A 21,905-nucleotide genomic window follows, 5' to 3' on the forward strand; every position below is an offset into this window, starting at 1 on the left:
TATGGTGTCGGCTTCCTGACTCCCTTGTTCGGCTAAATTATTTAACAGCCTTTAACTCTTGGTTTTGACAAACCAATGCAAAATGGTGTCGGGGGAAAAGAGCCCTGTGTATATGCATGCTAAGTTTTGTGTTTTTTGTTTTGTTTTGTTTTGTTTTCCTCTTCAGCTATGATAGCAGTGGAACTTCCAAAGATGAAATTAAGGAGAGATTTGCACAAACAATGGAATTTGTAGAGGAATATTTAAGAGATGTGGTGTGTCAGAGGTTCCCTTTCTCTGATAAAGAGAAAAATAAGCTCACTTTTGAGGTAGCTATCCAGTTCTGATTTTATCCTTTTTTATTATTATTTTTTATGGAATGTTGGTGTTTTTTTTACAAGACCAAGTAGATTGACAAGTAATTAGTGAGTGCTGAGCCTGAGCAGGCTCCTCCTTTCCACTGTAGCCTTTTCTCCGCATGCAAGCAAACCCTGCTGAAGTTTGTGAGTTTGCAATGATAGTTCTTGAAATACAGTAATGAATGTGAGCTTATGTCTGAGATTTGCAGCAGCTTTGTTTACTTTGTGTGCTCTTGGTGTTATTGCAAAGTCAAGCTTTACTGAAATAAATAGTCTCAGAAACTAAACACTTTCTGCATGCACAGTCTCTAGAGCTTAAAGTATTGCTCAGGAAGAGAACTGTAACTTACTGACCCATTAATATTGTCTGCAAATAAAATAAAATGTAGCAAATATATGCAATAGCATTCCCTAAATAGCTATTAATTTAAGAAAAGATGTGATATTTCTTTAAAAAGAGCAAACCCAATGTAACTGAGGGAATATATTTCAGATAATGGGGCCACGTTAAATATTTGCAGTATAAGTGAAATTACTGCTTGTGGATCTTGAAGCAGTGCATGTGAAGGACTTTGGGGGAAACTTTATAATGTGGTAGCAATAAGCTTTAGATGTATGATTCGGAGGCTTTTTGTAAGAGAAAACCATGAAAAACATCTGTACATTTGCTCTAGTCTTGACCTGTCTCTTCTGCAATGAGACAAATGCAGTATGATTTTTACCTATAGAACATCAATTGTAGATACAGACTTTTACTTCAGTCATTGCAGCATTTGTAGGCAAGTAGAAAATTTTCTGATAAAATACAGACCTGTACAGTCTCAGGGAATTGCAAGGTACTATAGGAATAAGGCTCATAGCCAGGTTCTTGGTCTTTTCACTGTGTTAAGACAACTTGATTGTGATAGCAAAATACTTAGTATTAATCAGGCTTTTTATTATTATTTTGGTAGGTTGTTAACTTAGCCAGAAATCTGATATATTTTGGTTTCTACAACTTCTGTGACCTCCTCAGACTAACCAAAATCCTCCTTGCTATATTAGACTGTGTTCACATCACTACCATCTTCCCTATTACCAAGATGGCAAAAGGCGAGGAAAGTAAAGGTAAGGCTGAAAAACGATTGGCAGAACAGATCATTCTTTGGTAGTGTCTAGTTCATCTCAAAATGTCAGTGTGGGTTTGGAATCTTCTGCTTATTTCTGTCCACGGCTCGGTTGTAAAGCTGACTAATGCCTAAATGAAAGAGGGGGAGGGAGGGCAGGGAGGTTCTGAAAGTACTGCAGTGTATCTCTTGACTTCCATCTGTTCCAGGGATTTAGGCGTCCACCTCGCCTTGTTTAATGTTGAGACAATTTCCCTTCATAGGATGTGAAGGGTTCTTGCCCTGTTAATGCAGCCCCATTACACCATCATAACCTTACCTGTTTGCCTGCCTCTCTGAAGGGAGCAATGTGATGAGATCAATCCATGGAGTTGGTGAGCTGATGACCCAGGTGGTGCTCAGAGGTGGTGGGTTCTTGCCCATGACTCCGCTTGCTGCTGCTCCTGAGGGTAATGTCAAGCAGACTGAACCAGAGAAGGAGGACATCCTGGTAATGGACACAAAGCTGAAGATCATTGAAATACTTCAGGTACTAGCAATGCACATTAACATAGCATCTTGTGATATCTTTAATGTAAGTGTTAATATAGTGCCATGCTGCCTTTTAACTCATTTCTGTCTTATATGTGCTTCTTAAACTGGTGAAGCATTACAAGAGTGACTTTCAGGCGCGCAGGACTTGTGTGACAATATTATGCCATTACTGACACAATTTAATAGGAATAAGTTGGCAATAGACATCTGTAAATTTAACAGTGATTTGTAAATACCCATCTTGTGGAGCACTCATTTTCCACCTTACTGTCTACAGTAAGGGGAGTCTACAGGACCACCTTGCTAAGTCCCCCAAGGAAGGGGAAGACTCCTCTTTATACAGCCATCAGCCTGAAATGGTTTTTAACCATGTGCATTCCGGCCTTTCTGTCTCTTCCATCTCTGGCTTTCCTCAGTTGTTTGCTCTTAAGTCTTTGTGTCCCAAAGGGAAAAGTTGGTTTGGCTTTTTTGGGGATTTTACTTTTTTCCTCCCCCTTTTCCTTGCACTTCCTTGATCTAGATGTTGCCACAAAATTACTGCACTGAAATCCATCTTCCTTCCCTCAGTGTAGGAGTCCCTTTTCTGTTTGGTAACTTTATGGGCAAGTTCATGGAGGCCAGAATGCTGCAAAAGCCTTGTGGGCGAAAAGTATGCGAAGCAGCAGGAAAGCCATGGTGTTCCTTCCCCATGCCCCCGTGGGAGGCTTCGCACATAGCTGGGTTATGCCCTTCCCCTCAGCAGCAGATGCAGCACGTAGGGGAGGCTCGATTCACTTCCTTTCACCACTGCTAATTTTAGTTAAAGCCAGAACTTCTCTTATGGCCTGGCATGTGCAGTGGGATATTTTAGTGTGCCAGTATTCCCCCTGTTCCCATGGTCTGTTAAAACTGGCATTAAGCATTTTCTCCTAAATCTGAGGGAACTGTAAGTATTCTTATACATTATACTCCTTTCCTTAAGAGGGAGGGAGACCACCAAGAAGGTGGTCTTTGCTACACTGGAATTTTCACTGGCACTAGCTAATGCCACCTGAGCTGGTGGCTGCTGCTCTGCTGTGCTTGTGGCAGCAGCATGGCTCTTGGTAGCTCGTGTTCAGCTTCCTCTGCCACACATCCCTGGGAGCCAGCGCGAGGAGGAGGGCAGCACTTGCCTGCTAGATTCCTGCTGGTCTCAGAACAGAGGTAGAAATGCTGCTTTCCCAGGGAGACAGGTGAAGATGTCTCCCTTGGGCAGTAATAAGGGACCAAAACTCTGCCTAAATCCTCTTTAAGTGTTTATTCCTGTGTGTATATCATCTGTTCATTGAAATAACTGGAAAAATAGTACTTTATTCTGGGGATTTTTAAGAAAACATTTGCTATCTCCTCGCCAAGTTAAATCCGCATCTTTAATACACTGATCTTGCATGTTGGTAGCACTGCATTACGTGTAAATTGTGCACATCCCGGAAGCAGGCAAGTTACTTCAACATTTTTACTGCTTCTGTTTCATCAGTTTATTTTGAATGTGAGATTGGACTACAGAATCTCCTGCCTGCTTTGTATATTTAAACATGAATTTGATGAAAGCAATGCCCAGATGTCTGAATCGCCCACTGGAAGCAGTACTCAAGAAATGTCAGCTAATGTACCAGGTTGGTTATTTTGAAAGATGAGTTTGTGTGGGTTAGGGAAGACTCTTTAATCTTAGAGGTGCTATGTGGGTAACTGATCAGGTTCTTGCTTTGTCAGGTGAATGGTCCCACTGAAGCAGAGTACCCTGAGTGAGTAGGGATCATTTTGAAGTACCCCAAACAAAACTCAGGATTGATTTGTACTCTCTCCTACTCGTTTCCATTTGTAGTGTGACCAAGAGCCTGAGCCTTTAAAGGAAATCTGAAATAAACGTTATCATGTGATCAACCTCAAATCTTTTCTATTAATGTTTCTGGGTGGAAGAAAAAGGTCCACAAAGTAACTGGATTTCATCCATCCCTTCCCCATGGACTGATGTCTTTACCTCCCCCCCACCCCTTTCAGATTTCTCTTTAACAAAGCAAGACACTGAGAGGTGCCTGTGTCTCAGTGCTGCCAGACAAGGGTATGAAAGTAAGCCATTGAAGAGCTTGCCATGTCCAGGGTTGTTCTTAATTTGAAAGCAGGGCAGTTATTGGGCTGGGTAAATGCGGTGTTGTCAGTTGCTATATGGCTTTCCGGGGAGAAAGTATCCCCTAGTTAGGACCTGTACCATGTAGGTATAACTGGGCTTTAAAAGTGCAACTTATTAGACATCAAACAGTGTTTCTTCTTCAATTTGGGGACTGTATCTCTAGATGCAAAGGAGAAAGATAAGGAAAATGTGGTTTAGATGTGAAGCCTTCAAAGGGAGGAGACTGTTTCTTTTGATCTCACTTCAAAGGGATGTGTTTACTTTTTTCTTTGGGCTGCCTGTCCAGCAGCCCCTGGGGTTCCAGGGCCTTGGAAACAGGGCTGGCGGAGAGAGCAAGATCTCTTGGAGTGAGCGCTGAACTTTGAAAGAGAGGGGGTAAACATTTTTGGCAAGGATGTAGAATCCCGGTGTTCTTTTTCAATTCCCCTTTGCAAATCCTTGTGGAATACAGAGAGCTCAAGTCTGTCTCACAACTTCCATTTTGTAATTTCAGAATATTGGTCATTGCCCATGTGATAATATGTATCTTATACTGAAAAATGCAAGGACTTTTTTTGGCTATAGAAGCCACAGGGGTATCGCTGTCATTGCTGAATTTATTACTTTAGAACTTCTCAAAGCTGAAGTTTGGCATTTTTTGTGGATGGCCCCTCTGAATGTCACCATGTCCCATCAGTGTCCTGGAATGATGGTGGTGCAATCTAAAAATAGGCAGGAGAGGAATAAGCCTGGAGGTTGCTGAAATTACTGCACACTTTAACTTGGGAGCTGGGAACAGGTTAACTAATTGTCTTATGTTGCCTTAGCAGGCAGCTTCAGAAATTTCTCAGCGTTCTTTCAGCTCGTTATGCCCCCCTTGCTTACACTTACATCACCACTTGCCTGTTAAAATGTTTTTAGGCTGCACAAACATCTTTGGTGCAACTCTGACATATTTGTCGTGTTTATTTTCTCAGGAGCTCTAGACTTTGAACATATTGAAGAACAAGCCGAGGGGATCTTTGGTGGAAGGAAAGTATCTCTTCACTAGCGCTAATCGTGGGGTAGCTCAGGAGTTGCCAGGCTGCAAGTCTCGGGGCTCCTGAGAAGTGGAAATTGCAGTTGAAAGTAAGGTAGTAACTGGGAAAAGGTTGGAAACGGCTGCCACAGTAACTTAGGCTTCATTTTCCTGAAATGCCTTTGATACAGCTCAAAGTAGTGTCCGTTTGGATTAAAAGCCACGGATAAGGGACGTAAGTGTCCTTCACCAGAAAGATGTTCATGGGAGGGCTTCACTTGCGTGGGTGAAAGTCAGGTTGAAGGATTAGTGCATCTTGCATCTAAACTGAGTGCTGCAGTAAAATCTTCAGTGGAAAAGTTTGTGTAGGCAAGGATTTGGATTTCTACTGACACAGATATATATTTAGCCATCCTTTTTTGTATAATGCAGCATTAAACTGCACACAGAATCATAGAATCATTTAGGTTGAATAAGAACATCAAGTCCAGCCATTAACCTGGCACTCCCAAGTCCACCATTAAACCATGTCCTTAAGTGCAACATCTCTGTCTTTGAATACCTCTAGGGCTGGTGACTCCACCACTTCTCAGGGCAGCCTGTTCTAATGCTTGACAACCCTTTTGGTGAAGACATTTTTCCTAATATCCAGTATAAACCTCCCCTGGCACAGCTTGAGGCCATTTCCTATCCTATAGCTTGTTACTTGGGAGAAGAGACCTCACCTTGCTACAACTTCATTTCAGGTTATATGCGTGACAGAACAAAGCAAGCTGTACTTTCTATACTTGCCTGCCTTCTGGAGCAGCTTATAGCCTTTCTTAAATCACAGATCAGCAAGTTAGCAACAAAATTCAAGTACTTGAGCTTGTCCTTAAGCTGCTCAGAGCTGCAGCTGTATTCTGTAAACCTAAGATAATTGATTACTGAAATGAAGGTAGAAGGGGGAGGAAGATTCACTTAGAGAATTAATAACCAGAGTTTTTAATGTAAGTGTGCAGACTCAGTTGGAAGCAGAATACAGATAAGATCCAGGAAAAAACAAATAAAAACCTATGAGTTTGTAATGCTCAGCAAAGAAAGAGGGAAGAGGAGGATTTTATGTGCTTGACATGATTAGCATTGCAATCTGTATACTGAGGTGGGGGCTTATTTCCTAAATAGTGAGGAACTTTAGTACCAGGAATAGGCAAGAAATATTTGAGCAATAAGGTGAAGGCTGACACAGGGACAAATATTTTGGCATAGTTTGACACAAAAAAAGTTTAAGTTGGATAATGTAAATTGAATGAAACATAAGATTCTGGAATAGCTTCCCTGTTAAGCAGGACACCAAAAAACCCTGTGTGTCTTAAGACAAGATTGGATAAATTTCCCCCCTTACTTAAAAGTAAGAAAAAAAAAATGTTTTCTGCCACCACTGGTTGGACTGAAGAACCTGTTGGGACATTCAGTTTAATGTGCTAGTTAACTTGTACACTCTGTTTTCAGTGAGGAGAACACACCACTGGATTTGGATGATCATGGTGGCAGAACGTTTCTGAGAGTTTTGTTACATTTAACAATGCATGATTATCCTCCTCTGGTGTCCGGGGCCCTTCAGCTTCTCTTCCGGCACTTCAGTCAGAGACAAGAAGTCCTTCAAGCTTTTAAGCAGGTATGTGTGTGTTCTCAAAGCATTATTCCTCCTCTGAACGTATGTGCTGCAGCTAAAAACAGTTCTTTTGTTCAACTAATGGATTGCATTCATGTAAGGTTCAACTGCTTGTTACCAGCCAAGATGTTGATAACTACAAGCAGATAAAACAAGATCTGGACCAGCTGAGGTCTATTGTGGAGAAATCGGAGCTTTGGGTGTACAAAGGCCAAGGTCCCGATGAGCCTATGGATGGAGTGCAAGGTGAAAACGAACACAAGAAAAAGGAGGTAATTAGGTTGTGTGGGTGCAAATTCATGTGTTAATATTTTATGAAGATGTAACTTTCCAGAACTGTGACAAAAAAGAACATTTTTAGCACACTGCATAGCCTGGTGAGGCTGTCTGTGTTGCTCTTGTGTTAAGGCAAGAATAAGAGGAGAACTTGGTACAGTTGATGCCAATTAGTCTCAAGTGGACACTGCTTAGGATTAGCAGCCACTGAAGGCTCTAACAGAGCGGTTGGTTTGGGTTTGCCCTGGCTCGGAAGTTGTGTCCTTTCAGCGCTGACAGCTTGCATGGGCTTTGTATGGTGAAAAGTACCACAAATAATGTAAGGGCAGAGCTATGACAAAAGAGAACAGTGCTTTATCTGCACCTGATAATATGGGACTTTCTTGGCATACACACCTAGCCTAGAACTAATTAAACGCCTTTTGCCTCCATATAATTTGCAATCAAATAGAAAATACTGGGTGAGGGAATTCAAGAAATAGTCCCTGGGTTATGAACATTTATTGTTGGAAGTAAATCAAGGTAATTTAATTGTTGCTTTCCCTGTGCATAGTGAGGCACATCTTCATATCTGGGCAATGATGATTTAATAATAAACAGTAAAGACAGAGAGAAAGTAGGAAGTTTTTTGTGAGGATACGTGATTACAGGCAGAGTGTGGCAAGCACAGGAAAGGACAAGAGGTTGCCATCTCTGAAATCATCCCACCCTCATTTGTTAAAGGGGTCAGCGTGACTTGACAGGATAGTTGTGTGTTTTTCTGAGATTGTCTAGAAAACAGCCGAGTGACACTCCTGTCCAAGAAGAGAGTGGCCACTACCCTAAAACAGTCACTTTAGCCTTAATGAAGACAGTAGTATAAGTGACTAATAACTTGTCTGATTTTATCCTCAGGAAGGCCACAGCAAGTCCCAAAAGCCTGAAAGTACTAGCAGCTACAACTACCGTGTAGTAAAAGAGGTAACATTTTGCTTCTTGGTAGTGAAATTGAAGTGTAAATGAGTAACACAGCTCTGGAGAGCTGCAGCCAGAGGGAGGCACCCAGGAAAGTCTGAGTCACTCTTCCATTGTGGAAACTATTTGCTGAGTAATAGCATATCCCAACTTGAATGAGAAGCCAGGAATATAATAAGCACGATGTGTATTCTTAATGGATTAGTGAGAAACGCGACTTTTTGCTGCTGTTTCAATGGTAACACAATATTTTTATTGTTAAAGCCTACAAAGTAAGCAAGTGGAGAAGCTATTTCATTTGCCCTGTCCTGAGTATCTTGCCCTCTAACCCACTGTGCTATTGAGATTGCATTTGTTTTTAAAAATACCAGACCAAGAGCATGCTTTGGCACTGGCGTGAGCTAATGATCTTTCTGTGGCTCTGTACTGTGGAGCTGCATGCTGAGTTCACTTGACATGGCTGAGTTGTGCAGAACCAGCCCTGGTTAGAGGTGCCAAGGATGGCGCCCAGACCAGTGAACTGCTTTCCTTGCCCGTGCTGGGTGGAGCAGGGCTGTGATGGTTGATGCGTCCCTGGCGCAGTGCTGAGGAGGATGGTGGCTAATGCTCGAGGGGGCAGTAGATGCTATCACTGTCTTCTGTCCCCACGTGTCCCCTTACCTCTTCTCCTTGAAAGCCCAAGATGTGATTTTGTTGCCTAAAGCCATTCTGGTCCATGCAGATATATTCTTCAGTGTTGCTGCTCTGTAGCAGCCACCTGATGTGCTCTGAAATATAACCCAGAATCTTGGCTCTAAATGAAGTCTCTTTTCCAGATCCTGCTGCGGCTCAGCAAGCTCTGCGTTCAGGAAAGCGCCTCGGTCAGGAAAAGCCGTAAGCAGCAGCAGCGGCTTCTGAGGAACATGGGAGCTCATGCAGTTGTGCTGGAGCTGCTGCAGATCCCTTATGAAAAGGTTGGGTTTCTATATAGCTGTCACCTTGCTTCATGTCATGTTGATGGGCATTTAATACCTCCTGTGAGCTTTCTACCTTTATATTGGTTTTGTGGAAACTATTTTATATAGCCTCATGGTCTGTGAAATATCCACACTTCGAAAATGACAGGGAGCTTATATAAGCTTTGTGTGTCTGAAGTCTTTGAATATACAGTGTTATGTGCTATTCCCTGGAGAAATACTTGTCCTTCATAGCTCAGAGTAAGACCAAGGCTGAACTCTCAACTCTTCACAGAAGGTGTGTTCTGCCTTGAATTTAAGTTATATTGGTGGAAGCAAACTATTGCCATGAGGTAGCCTTATGACAGCCATCCTGGGAACACGAAGGGAAGTGAGGGTGCTTGGTCTTCCAGGGATTTATCAGCAGGTCTGACCAGTAGTTAAACAGAGACCCTCCCAGTTGTTGAGACCCAGACTACCCCTTAGAACTGAATATATAACTGGCTCGTCAGGCATGGTTTGCTGTTCATAACTAGCCATATCAGAGTGCCATGTAATGTCAGTGGTGCAGTTAGAAGCCCAGTTTGACCGGCTGCTGTACAGTTTGAACTTGCACAGCACTGCATTGTGCTGACAAAGCACACTCTAAGTTCATTGTGTTGGCTGCCCATTAGTCACAGGTGACAGGTACTCATCATTGCATAGGTGAGGGAGCTTTTCACATTTTCCTAGTCACTCTGCTGTCCTCTGTTCGAAACTACAGGTTTCTGAGAACCAGTAATTCTAGGCAGTAGCTTTGATTAATGTTAAGGTAAGTCTCATGCTGTCTTGCTTCATATTTTGATAAAAACAAATCAGTAGCAAAAACATCCTCCAACACCTCTTGTCACCTTTCTGTCCCATGCATGTAAATACATACCGGGCAGGCACTGGGGAAGGTGTTTTACCCTTGGAAACATATGAAACTCCTTAAAAATAAAAGCAGACACTAATTTTTCCAAACTGCATTTTATACCATCAGTGGACTGGTAATCCATAGTGATGTCAGAGGAAAGGCATCAATTCCTGAACTGTACTTGGAAGCATGCAAGTAGTGTGCAGATTCCAGTAAATATAAATTGGGCAATAATAACTTTCCATCTCTTCTTTGCCATGAACTACCTATCTGTTGCTGCTGAAATGCATTTCAGTGGAACATGGCAATATTCCTGTGTAGCCCTAAGGTGATGATGTGTGGTTTGGCCAATGTACTGGTATGTTCAGAAGTGTAAAAGTGACTAAAGCACGTTGCTGGCAGGCTTGGCCATGGAGTATGCAATTTTAGAGAATAAACTACTGTAATTTCTATTATGGTCTTTATTTTTGATGATCTTTAAAACTGTGGAGTAGGCCAAGCTCATCCTTAATGTCTGTGAACTGGGTGGAGGTTTGTTTTTACTTCGGGGTGTGAGAGACGTGACATTTCCCTTGCAGAGCTGGGGCTGTGGCTCATCCAGTACTCGCCTGAAAGTGAACCTTCAGAATCTTTTTAACCCCATCTTATTTATCATGCAATCACAGGCTGAAGACACGAGGATGCAGGAGATCATGAGGCTTGCACACGAGTTTTTACAGAACTTTTGTGCTGGGAACCAACAGAACCAGGCATTGCTGCACAAACACATAAACCTGTTCCTTAACCCAGGGGTAAGAATAGCCTCATGTCATGATTTATTTTTTTTCTAGCAAGAAAGGAGAATGGATTCTCTTTGGTGACTGCCTCTGGGCCTATTCTGATGCAAGGTTGATTGAAGGGGTCACATTCTGTTCGCATTCTAAAGCCTCAAAAGCTGGCAAGAACTGTTTGTTTAGGACCAGTATAGAAAGTTCAAGGGCTGAAGAGGACTGAAAGTAGTCTTAGATACTACAACAAGCGAGTGTGTTGAAAGATTATGTCCTCAGAAATGTTCTTTTTGGTCCTGCACTTCGCAGGAGTGTTGACTTTGTCCTGACCTCTGTGTGGGGTTGGTTGGTTGGTTGTTCTCTGATTTGTTTCTTTCATCCCCTCCATTAGATTCTGGAAGCAGTAACAATGCAGCACATTTTCATGAACAACTTCCAGCTTTGCAGCGAGATTAACGAACGCGTTGTTCAACACTTTGTCCACTGTATCGAAACGCATGGCAGAAACGTTCAGTACATAAAGTTCCTGCAGACAATTGTCAAGGCGGAAGGAAAATTCATTAAGAAATGCCAAGATATGGTAATGGCTGAGGTGAGAGCTGCAGAGATTTGCAAGGTCTGAACAGAAGTTTTCACATACCATTTGGTGAAAATGACAAATTGATCCTCTCGCTTCTGGGACTGCCAAGAAGCTGACAGTTAGCTCTCACAATGCAAAAAGAGCATACAGCTACGAGAAAGCACAGGCTTTTTGTGACCGAAAGCTTTCTGAGCTCTTCACCCATAGGTATAGCGAGTGGTTGCTTCCTTAATGATACTTACAATTTACTTTCCAGGGTTCTATGCAGCAGCATGTAGGTGGGCTTAATGAAGCAACAGGGCCTTTCTCTAGCAAAACTGGCTAGGAAAGAAACCATTTCATTTCATGATCACTAATGCAGAAGGGAAGTTTTACTATGATAGTATTTTGATGGGGATTTCTTACCTTACCAAGTCCTACATATTCAACTGTTAAGTACTGAAGGGGTCTGAGGGTCTTCATAAGTTTATGTTTGTAGGCAGCTGGGAAATTGGGCTGTCGGGGTAGAAGGGAGAGGTAATAGAAAGGTGAATAAATCCCTTTAAGTTGGATTTTGGATGTAGTCTGTTTGACATTGAGTGTGTTTGCAAGTCTGGATTTTTATTGGCCTCCTCAGCAGGGGGAGCCCAAGGATCAGGTTTGTCAAGCTCTGGCTTTTGTCTGTGGGTCTTACTCGATTGATCCAAGGTCTGCCATAGATTGTCATTCAGTTCAAAAAGGGTTTTGTGAGCTTCTCACTGTGAGTCATGTTTGCGAGATGCTCAGTAACTGGCTTCCATGGGGGTCAGCAGCTGCTGAGAAAAGGGGGTTGCCTTGGGGGTTGCCTCCTGCATTTTAGCTAGCTGTTTGCCCCAAGCCCTGCAGGAGGATAGCCCCAGACCCTGTGTGATCGGAAGTGCCCACACTTGGTTTACTCATTCTCCTTCTCTTTATGGAGTTACAGGAGGACTGAACTGCTCTGAAAATGTGGCTGTCCAGGTCTCAAATGTGAAGCTGATAGAAATCTTCAGTGTGTGACTTAACATGTCAGTTGCTAGCTTTGGAAAATTGATGATATTTGTTCAGAAGGGTGGAATTACTGAGCCCTGCAGTCCTCCCATCCAGCATATCCCTGGGGCGTTCCTCTGACCAAAGCAGTATGTCTACAGCTAGCTGTATTAAAAAGTCAGCTGAGGCAATATATGTGAAATAAAAAAGCACAATGGAAAGTCACAAGCTTCTTGGCACAACTTCTGTCTAAGCAGTCAGTTGGATTGACTTTGAAGTTCTTCAGCTCAGAAGTGGTAAATTCTTTAAGAGAAAATGTCATACTTGAGCCCTCTATGAAGGCAGTGCAAGGGGAATGCCCAGCTGACATGGTGGGCTGTGCTCTTTTTAAGTGTCTAAAGAAGAGCTGATCTGGATTTGCACTGTAACGGTCAGGCTTCAGATTAAGAGAGGATGCTGTGTTGATATGCATGGGCTTTGATCTGCTGATGGAATATTTCTCTTTCTTGGTAGCTGGTGAATGCAGGAGAAGATGTCCTAGTGTTTTACAATGACAGAGCCTCCTTCCAGACGTTGGTGCAAATGATGAGATCAGAGAGGGATCGAATGGATGAAAACAGCCCTCTGATGTACCACATCCACTTAGTAGAACTGCTTGCTGTGTGCACAGAAGGCAAAAATGTCTACACAGAAATCAAATGCAACTCCCTTCTTCCTTTGGATGACATTGTTAGGGTAGTAACCCATGAGGATTGCATACCTGAGGTGAGGGCTGTTTGAAGGCACTGGCCTGTATCTACTTGTAATATGCTGATTTTGGGTGAAAGAGATTCACTGTTGCTGAATCTGGGCCAGGGAAGAGTGATGGTACAGGTGGACAGCAAGCTGTGAGCTGGGAAACTGGATTCCTTCCCTGGGTCTACTGTCAGCAGCCCCAGTCAATCTGGATGGTTAAATGCTTTTATTCTTGTTTCCCTGCCCTTAAAATGGGGATGTGATGCTGTACTTGGTTATTTTATAGGGTTCTTGAAGCAGAGAGGTTTATGGAGTATGCTGCTAACCTTGAACAGATGGTTCTGCAGAGCTGGAAATGATTATTATGCTGACGTTTTGTCTGCAGTTATCCTGGTGTTTTTTATTGGATGATGCCTTGCTATTCATGGCATTAAATTTCACCAGTGCTTAAATAAAAGGAAGAAGTAGAATTACAAATTATTTATATAGCAGTTTTGATGTGACATTATATTCATTCATAATAGCGTTCAGGTTTTTATTTTCCAATGGTAATTTTTTTTCCCCTGCTTTTAGGTCAAAATTGCATACATCAACTTCTTGAATCATTGCTATGTCGACACAGAAGTAGAAATGAAAGAGATTTACACCAGTAATCATATGTGGAAGCTATTTGAGAACTTCCTGGTTGACATCTGTCGGGTATGGTTTCTGTATCCAGGAACTGAATTCAAAAAGCTTAAACGAACCTATTTAGTATAGGGCAGTAAGAATAAGACATAACAGTGCATCAAGGCAGTAAGTACCCTAAATACTGTGTTCCTTCAGATTTATATGTGCCTTCTTTTCCGTATGCCTGTGGATTTCATTAGTCATATTCCATGGAACACATTAATATTTTCCTTTAAAAAAGAAAAAAAACCCCAAACACCAGCAAACCAAACCTCAGAAAAGCCCCACACCCTGTTCCTTTGTCTAATGCCTTTTTCTGTTCTGCCACCTGGCTTGCTTATTCTGGCCAGGGTATGTGAGCTCCTTCCCAAGCAATAGTTGACGTTTTTTGGCAGGTCAAGACAAATTTTTTCCAACCTTGGCATGTGCTTGGCCATATGGCTTTTTGCCTGGGATTCCAAGTATTTCCCCATACGAAAGCATTACACCTCAGTCCTCCCTCTTCTACTACTTTCTTTTCTCTAAGGCACTCTGTTTTTTTTCCTTCCTCCTAAAAATGCTATATGCCAACACACCAAAACAGCAATAATATTGGGCTTTTGCTTTGGGGTGTGCTGGAAATCCAGAGACCCAGGTGTCATAAGTACCACTGTGGTATGGAATTGCTGTGACTACAGTAGTGTGAAATCAAGAATGCCAGTGTATAACACTTGTTAATCTACCATGGTTGAGCTGTGTCTGACCCAAGAATGAATTCTCTTGCAGGCTTGTAACAACACCAGTGACAGAAAGCATGCTGACTCCATATTGGAGAAGTACGTTACAGAAATAGTGATGAGCATAGTCACCACTTTCTTCAGTTCCCCGTTCTCTGATCAGAGCACTACTTTGCAGGTAGGAAAATGTGGAGGGACAGGAGAGTGAAATTATGCTGCCGATGTAATTATGTTCATTCCACTTTGGTTCCATTTACCAGTTAAACAGAAACACATGTGTTTGTAATGTGGAAGCAAATATGTATTCGTTGTGATTGGGATGTTTCTTTTGCTGCAGAAGTGGAAAGTTTTTTAGACCAAACATTTTTCTAGAGAAGCTCAAGTGGCGTTACTTCATTAGTGAATTCAGCTTTGTACTACCACTGACACCACACAGGTCTTTTGGAGGCAATTTCAATGTGTCATTCTCAGGTTCTGGGTGAGAAAATCACACTGTAAGTAGGGAGATGAAGGGTTTTTTCCCTGTTCAGTATTGCAGATGCATCTGAGGGCTCTGGTCATCCTCTTAGCAGCCATGGATCAGAGTACAGTTGAGTAAGATGATGTGGGCAGGTGTAGGAAAGCAAACAGCAGTTTTGCACAGTGATAGTATGTCATGTCAGCTGCCTAGCAGTGGTAAAGCAGTAGCACAGCAAGAAGGAGTTCTCCAGAGTGCCATAAAGAAGGAAGATAAAGCTTTGGTGGCAGGCTTTCCAGACAGGAGTGTTGCATTACAGAGGGTGCAAAACTGATTGTTTAAAGAAAGTGTCTTTTTATAAGAAGATTCTAATTTCCTTTATAAACATTCCAAATTAAAAAAAAAAATCATAATCCAGGAGTTCAAATGTGTTTCATTAAGCTGAGTCCTGTTATTGTCTTGTTTAAAAGTTGGGGAAACATGGAGAAGCTTAGAACGTCAGTGGGGTGACAGAAGGTAGAGATTTCCACAGCAGAACAGCAGTGTCAGGACATTGCCCTAATATTTGTATTGCAGCACAAAGATAACATCATTCTTTTATTCATAAATAACTTTTTGGGAGGAGTGTGGGTGGAGTGGTCAGGTGCCTGGCAGGTCTGTCAGAAGCTGGAGTATGGTAGCTGTTGAAACTTGATGCAGCCTCATCATGCCCAAGGCAGTTGTTCACAGTGTGAACTCCAGGTCCGTAATTCAACACGACTGGCAGCACAAGTAGGAGGCATCTGGTTAGTGGCCGTAAAGGGTATCTGGCAATTTGATGTCAGTCAAGGAAGCCATGCTAAGCCTTTGGATCATGGTGTGTTGCCTGGGTGACTGCACTGCTCTGGGGAAGTATCCATAAAACTGCTGCATGACTGTGCATCAGGTAAACACTTTGTGCTCAGTATGAGCAATAATGTTCCTGCTTTTGCTTTACTGGCTACTTGTATCTCTGCCCTCCATGAGTCAGGATGTGTATTTAACCCGTATCTGGATAATCAGTGGCCAGCCTGATCTAGCCAACTCTTTAGCATTCAGCACAGCTCTGCTTCTCATAGGCTTAGACAGCCCTCCTTATTCAGACAAGGAGATAGTCACACTGAAAGCAAGAGAGCTGTGTGTTGAGATTGGCTCAAATGCTCATAAATTGCCAAAGTGTGGGTATTGCCTGTGAGCTGCAACAGCTGTGTTTGGGCTGAGCAACTTTATTAGGGTTGCGTCTTAACACACACAAGTCTGAGCAGTGCAGCAGTTGCTTTGCTCCTCATGGACTTTACCATGTCAACCACTATTTGGTATCAGCCTCCGTGTTAGTTTGTCTGTCAGAACTTTTATCAAAAGAGAAGAGAAATTGAGATCAATTTAGCCTTGCCCCTAAGTTCTGCCGTTCTCTCTTCCCTCTGTAGTGTATACCTTGGCTGTCATGCTTTTAATTGTCATCTCTGAGTATACAGCATTTGAACACACTTCCTTACCATCATATTTTGGCCATCTGTTAATTTTATGTCAGTGCTTTTTCTTTAGCTTCTCAATCTCTCCTTCTGTCTAGGAGGATGGAGTAACTTACTTCTCTTTTTCCATCTCAGTTGATAGCTTTGTTTTCTCTGTCTTACCTAGATCTTTGCATTACATCTCTAAGCTTAAAAGCTCCGTTTCTCTCTGTTTTCCTGCCTGTCCTGACTCTTGTCCATAACAAGGCACCTTCCCATCTGAGTGCAGCCCATTGGACCACCTAGCTGGTGTACATCACTGGGTGGGAATTTTCCCTCCTGTCTGAGCTGCTGCAGGGCATCACCAGGTATGACCTGGTGATGCTGTCTCCATAGGCAAGTGACATTTGTCACTCTCCTATGTGTGGCCTTTGTATTCAGTCACTCCTTGTCCTTTCTGCTGCACCTTGTCATCTTGTTTTTTCCCATGCAAGCATCATCTCATCTCATGCTTTTTCATGTTATGGCTTGTTTAATGTGAATTGTGCCTCCTTTGAGTCAGGGCCAACCTTGCTTGTTCAAGGAACACCTTGTATGTCTGTCATACCGTTCAAATAATATAAAATTAGGAGAACATAAATTTGTCTTTTCAAAGAACAGCTGTCTAAAACTTTCCCTCTTTAACAAGTACAGTTTAGCCTGTTTTCCCCTTAAGGGTGCTGCTGCCCAAGGCTTTCCTTCACAGGTGTAGTTAGAGGGATATGGAACATGGAGTAAATTTCTTACTTGATTTAGTGATGTAGTTTAAGCAAATGAAATGTCTTTGAAGCTCTTTAACACCAAAAAGTCTTTAAACATGAACTGAAAAGAGCATGTGGGTGGCTTAAATCCAGAAGCACGGCTATTTTTATTGCCCTTGGAGAATACTATTGCCTGATGTGTTCTGGGTGTTTGGTTTATTTCTAGCAAGGATAATAGGTATTTGCCTCTTAGTAATTTTTGCTTCTTGATTATTTTTTTTCTTCTCCTTTTTGTACATTTCATAATGGTGTTGTGTGATGAATTGATACATTTAATTACCTAATAAATTTGGCTTTTTCATCTAACTCCACTTTTTTCTTACAAACAGGCATTAATCTTGACCAGAATAAAAGAGGTATTTTTTCACTGGTTCCTGTCTTGTGGGCTTTGCACTGTGGTGTAGTTCACTTAGCTGATAGAAACATACGTAGCTTGTAGGCACGGGGACACGAGGTATTCCCTCTCAATGTAGGTTCATTTGAAGTATTTAAAGTACTCTTTCCTCTGCAGGTAAAATAAATTAATTGTACAAAGTAATTACTGTACGAAACCAAACAGGGAGTTTTGGTCACTGTTGCTGAGAAGTTGCAAAGATGAAAAAAGAGCTCATGTGCATGTGTGTGTTGGAGTAGCTCACCTATGTGTAGTGGAAGATCACCCCGTGAAATACAGAGCTAAAAAGCACGCCTTAATTTTGATCCATAGCAGCTACAGTGCTTACCACTAACTACTACCTGTGTTTGAAGTAACACACACAGCTGGTTTCTTCAGAATATTGGATACCAGCTAATAGTACTTGCAGTAATGAGGTTTCAGCTCTGGAGCTGCTCTGTTGTTTAGCCAAGAGCAAAGTCCCATGTACCTGTGGACTATTGAGTCAGCTTCTGGTCAGCATAACAGAGGAATCTCTGTGTGCCAGGTTTGCTGATAACTCTGATTAAACTGATGAAGATGACTGCTTATTTCCTTTGCTTAGTCAAGCTTCAATTACTGAGGCTTTATGCTTTAGAAGCTACCTATTTAATGTTTCCCTTCCAGCGTTTGTTCCCACCCTTTCTATTCAGTTGCTGATTGTGTGGTAGATATGCTGTCTACAACATGAAGTTGCCTAACAAGTGGATGCAGACCAGTTAGAAATGACTGGTGTGCAGAGTCACGGCTGAAGCTGGTAACTGGTATTATACCTCAAGGTGATGCTGATACATCTCAGTATGGTGTGATGAGTTTGATTTTCTTTAATTTTGTGTTCTAGACTCGCCAGCCTGTGTTTGTACAGTTGCTGCAAGGTGTGTTCAGAGTGTACCACTGCAACTGGTTAATGCCAAGCCAAAAGGCATCAGTGGAAAGCTGCATTCGAGTCCTCTCAGATGTAGGTAAGAAACTGACGTAATCAGAACTAACTGCTGCAAACGTGGTCATCCAGTGTTTGCTGCTTACATGTCATCCTTCCAGAACGAAAGTGCAGTTTACTTCTCAGAGGTGCCACTTGCAGATAACTCGGAGCCAAGGCATAATATAAAGCCGGACTTATGTTGATATATTGTCATGGTTGAGCGATAGGTGTTGTCACTGTAACCTGAAGTGCTTTCTCCATTTAACCTCAAAACTCTCTGCAGTTCTGTTGATCTGCAGCAAAGAAATAGTTTTGTGCCACTCCTCCAAGTAATTTGTTCCATTTTTAGGAGCGAGAAGAGTAATTTGTACTGGATATGAGGCCAAATCCTGTTGGATAGGTGTACATTTTTGTTAGCATGAGTTGTTGGGAGTCTGTGTAGGGACTCTTTCCTACTCCTGCACTTTAAAGACAGTAAACAGCCTGAGGTATGAAAGCCTTTATATATAAATGCTACACAGAGGTCTGACCCCTTACACAGGGATTGAGCATTGCATTTTAAAATGCACACGAAGGAGATCGTAGAAGGAACTGCAAGTAGAGTTTATCTTGTTCTTGGGTTGGCTGTAATACATGGGTTTATGAAGCCAGTTCTTACTAACTTGTTTGTCGCAGCAAAAAGCCGAGCAATTGCAATTCCTGTGGACTTGGACAGTCAGGTCAACAATCTCTTCCTGAAATCTCATAACCTGGTACAGAAGACCGCAATGAACTGGCGAATGACTGCAAGGAATGCTGCCCGCAGAGACTCGGTGCTTGCTGCTTCCAGGGATTATAGGAACATCATTGAAAGATTACAGGTGACACAGCACCCCTTCCTCCTTTGATAAGCACTTGCATGCCTACACAAAAGAAGGGATTTCCTCAGTAGAAAGACATTTGGAAATTAAGTAGTCAGAATGCCACATGGTAATAAAGCTACCTGATGCTGAATATAGTAATGCCATAATACTGTATGTAAAATCAGATTGTACCCAGACAGGTAATTGAATGTGCATGGCTAATGGGTATGGAAGTACTCATCCTAGGAGATACTGGTATTTGAAGCTAGTGGTACTTGAAGTGTTCTTGTTCCGCCATTAATGGTATTTCTTTGAGGCAAGACTTTTTTGGCAGTGCAGCCTTCCAAACTCACCCGGTGTTTTGCTCCTTGTACACCAAAACCCAGTACAATGAAAGGTGCCACAGCCTTGCCTGGGAACCACTGCAGAAATTGAAATAAATAGATGTCTGCTCCTTGTGAACGAATTGCAGCTGCAGTCTTTCCCTGAAACAAACAGGTTTTGTTAATAAGACTGAACATAATGCTTCATGTCTTCATGTTAGAAATAGGGACTGATGTGTTATAGCTGTATTCTGTGTTCAGATCTTTAGACAGTTAATAAGGCCTTTTTTATACCAAATGAAATTAATCATCTTCAAATTGAAAGAGGGCAGATTTAGATTAGATATAAGGAAGTTGTTCTTCCCTGTGAGGGTTGTGAGGCCCTGGCACAGGTTGCCTAGAGAAATTGTAGCTGCCCCATCCCTGGCAGTGTTCAGGGCCAGGTTGGATGGGGCTCGGTGCAGTCTGGTCTAGTGGAAGGTGTCCCTGGCCATGGCAGGGAGCTGGAACTGGATGAACTTTAGGGTCCCTTCCAACCCAAACCATGGTATGATTCTGTGATTTTTGGATGCCACCTTTATCTTTGAAGATTCATTCTCTGGTCAAAAGGCTTTTCTGGCAAACAGTTCTAACTAGCTTTATGTAAGCTTACATTGCATAATGTAAAACCACTGCCCAATGCAGTCTCATGGAAGTATCTTCTCCCTCTTTATCCATTCCTGTCTATTTGTCCATTTTAATTTGACTGAAATTCCTTTCTAGTTTCATAGGTTTCGGTATTTTCTGCCTGTTTAAGTATTAGGGTAAATGTGGTTTTATTTTTAAGCTACAGCTTTCTAAACATTAAGGAAAAGAAGGATAATTTTATTTTTGCATAATGTTAATAGTACTACCTTTCTGTAAATTCTTGTAAACATAAATAGCCTGATCATTATCGCAGAGTTAAAGTGCTGCTGTGAGTCTCATTTTTCTTGTATATCGACAATAGCATCTACAAAGACGGGAAGGTGGGGGAAGTCAGTCATCTGGGGCACTGCTGGAAATCAGAGCTCCCCTTTTAAAGACAACTATTAAACAATAAAACCTAAAGTCTTATCTGACCATATTGTGGGGTCTTTAATGTCTAGGTATTTATTGTTTAAAATCTTGGTGTGGTTATGTTCTAGGACATAGTATCAGCTTTAGAGGATCGCCTACGTCCTCTTGTCCAGGCAGAGTTGTCAGTACTGGTAGATGTGCTTCACAGGCCTGAACTGCTGTTTCCAGAGAACACAGATGCAAGGAGGAAATGTGAAAGCGGAGGTTTCATTTGCAAGTAAGTTGTACTTATGTGGTACAGTAAGTACCAAGTTGGTGCATACTTTAATGTACTTGGTGATACTTGTAAAGCACAGTATTTCATGGTATGGTAAATTCAGTTTGTCCTTGGAGGGGGGCTCATGGGCATGGGGAAAGATTGCTTGATATGCTGTCCTAGCTAATGATTTAAAATTCCTGTGTTTGCTGCAGGATAGAAGTGTCATGGACATTGGTATAAATGGGTAAAAAATGTTGAGCTGATCCCTGTTATTTGATACTTGCCTTCAACCCTAATAATGTTTGCAAGGTGCTAGATCTGCTGGGTGAGTGTCAGAGTCAGTTGTTATCACGTGCATCAGCGAACGCAGACGCTGCCCACATCTAGAAGGAAGAAAAAGGAAAGATTACAAGGCCACTTAGAGGGCAATTCAGAGCAGAATCCAGCTTCTCTGGTCACCTCATGGAGGGGTGGATTATATACAGAGTTTATAGAAACTAGGTACTTGAGTAAAGAACACAAGCTGGGTAGGATGGATTGCACCATCCAGAACTCTCAGTATGGTTTTTAACAAAGTAGGATGTGGACCAGGCCCTCGCTCCCACTGTCCCTTCCCCTGGTTCCTTTCTGCTTGTGGTCAGCGGGTTTTATCTGGCTGCCTTCCTGCCCAGGTGACTGCAGTTTCCTTCAAGCTTCACCTAAGTTTGTGGTAGCAGGTTGCCCTTGAGAGAATGTTCCCAAGATGGTTGTGTAATGGTATGATAATAAAACTTGTTTGTAGCTTAAACCAATTAAGTAAGATAGCCATGTATATCTTATCCCATTTTTAGAATATTAGTACTAAAGCTGTGATTGATTGTGGGTTTTTTTCAGGTTAATAAAGCATACTAAACAGCTGCTAGAGGAGAATGAGGAGAAACTATGTATTAAAGTATTACAGACGCTCAGGGAAATGATGACCAAAGATAGAGGCTATGGAGAAAAGGTAAAGTAATTTACAGTTCATCATTCTGTGTTAAATGCTATCTTTATTCAGTAAAGGAAAATAAATTTCTTGCTCTTTCAAGCTGTGTTTTGTATGTGTCAACACT

General features: G+C 42.1%; 1 protein-coding gene across 2 annotated transcripts in view; it reads left to right on the top strand.

Moving 5' to 3' along the window:
• Positions 1-21,905, top strand: part of ITPR1 (inositol 1,4,5-trisphosphate receptor type 1) — a 170,947-nt gene that overhangs the window by 67,163 nt on the left and 81,879 nt on the right. Inside the window, exons 22-40 of one of the 2 annotated variants that reach the window (XM_057422996.1) lie at positions 167-308; positions 1,292-1,445; positions 1,786-1,973; positions 3,474-3,612; positions 5,084-5,142; positions 6,620-6,781; positions 6,880-7,050; positions 7,949-8,014; positions 8,824-8,961; positions 10,504-10,629; positions 10,997-11,197; positions 12,686-12,937; positions 13,481-13,606; positions 14,342-14,470; positions 17,348-17,374; positions 18,272-18,392; positions 19,028-19,212; positions 20,684-20,832; positions 21,688-21,799. In XM_057422996.1, the coding sequence (XP_057278979.1) occupies positions 167-308; positions 1,292-1,445; positions 1,786-1,973; positions 3,474-3,612; positions 5,084-5,142; positions 6,620-6,781; positions 6,880-7,050; positions 7,949-8,014; positions 8,824-8,961; positions 10,504-10,629; positions 10,997-11,197; positions 12,686-12,937; positions 13,481-13,606; positions 14,342-14,470; positions 17,348-17,374; positions 18,272-18,392; positions 19,028-19,212; positions 20,684-20,832; positions 21,688-21,799 (2,647 nt within the window). The remainder of the gene's footprint in view (positions 1-166; positions 309-1,291; positions 1,446-1,785; positions 1,974-3,473; positions 3,613-5,083; positions 5,143-6,619; positions 6,782-6,879; positions 7,051-7,948; positions 8,015-8,823; positions 8,962-10,503; positions 10,630-10,996; positions 11,198-12,685; positions 12,938-13,480; positions 13,607-14,341; positions 14,471-17,347; positions 17,375-18,271; positions 18,393-19,027; positions 19,213-20,683; positions 20,833-21,687; positions 21,800-21,905) is intronic. The other variant, XM_057422997.1, reaches the window with a different exon arrangement.

The sequence above is a fragment of the Pezoporus wallicus genome, unplaced genomic scaffold (assembly GCF_028554395.1).
Source record: "Pezoporus wallicus isolate ANWC-B61680 ecotype Strahan unplaced genomic scaffold, APGP_CSIRO_Pwel_v1 contig_7073, whole genome shotgun sequence".
NCBI classification, from domain to species: Eukaryota; Metazoa; Chordata; class Aves; order Psittaciformes; family Psittacidae; genus Pezoporus; species Pezoporus wallicus.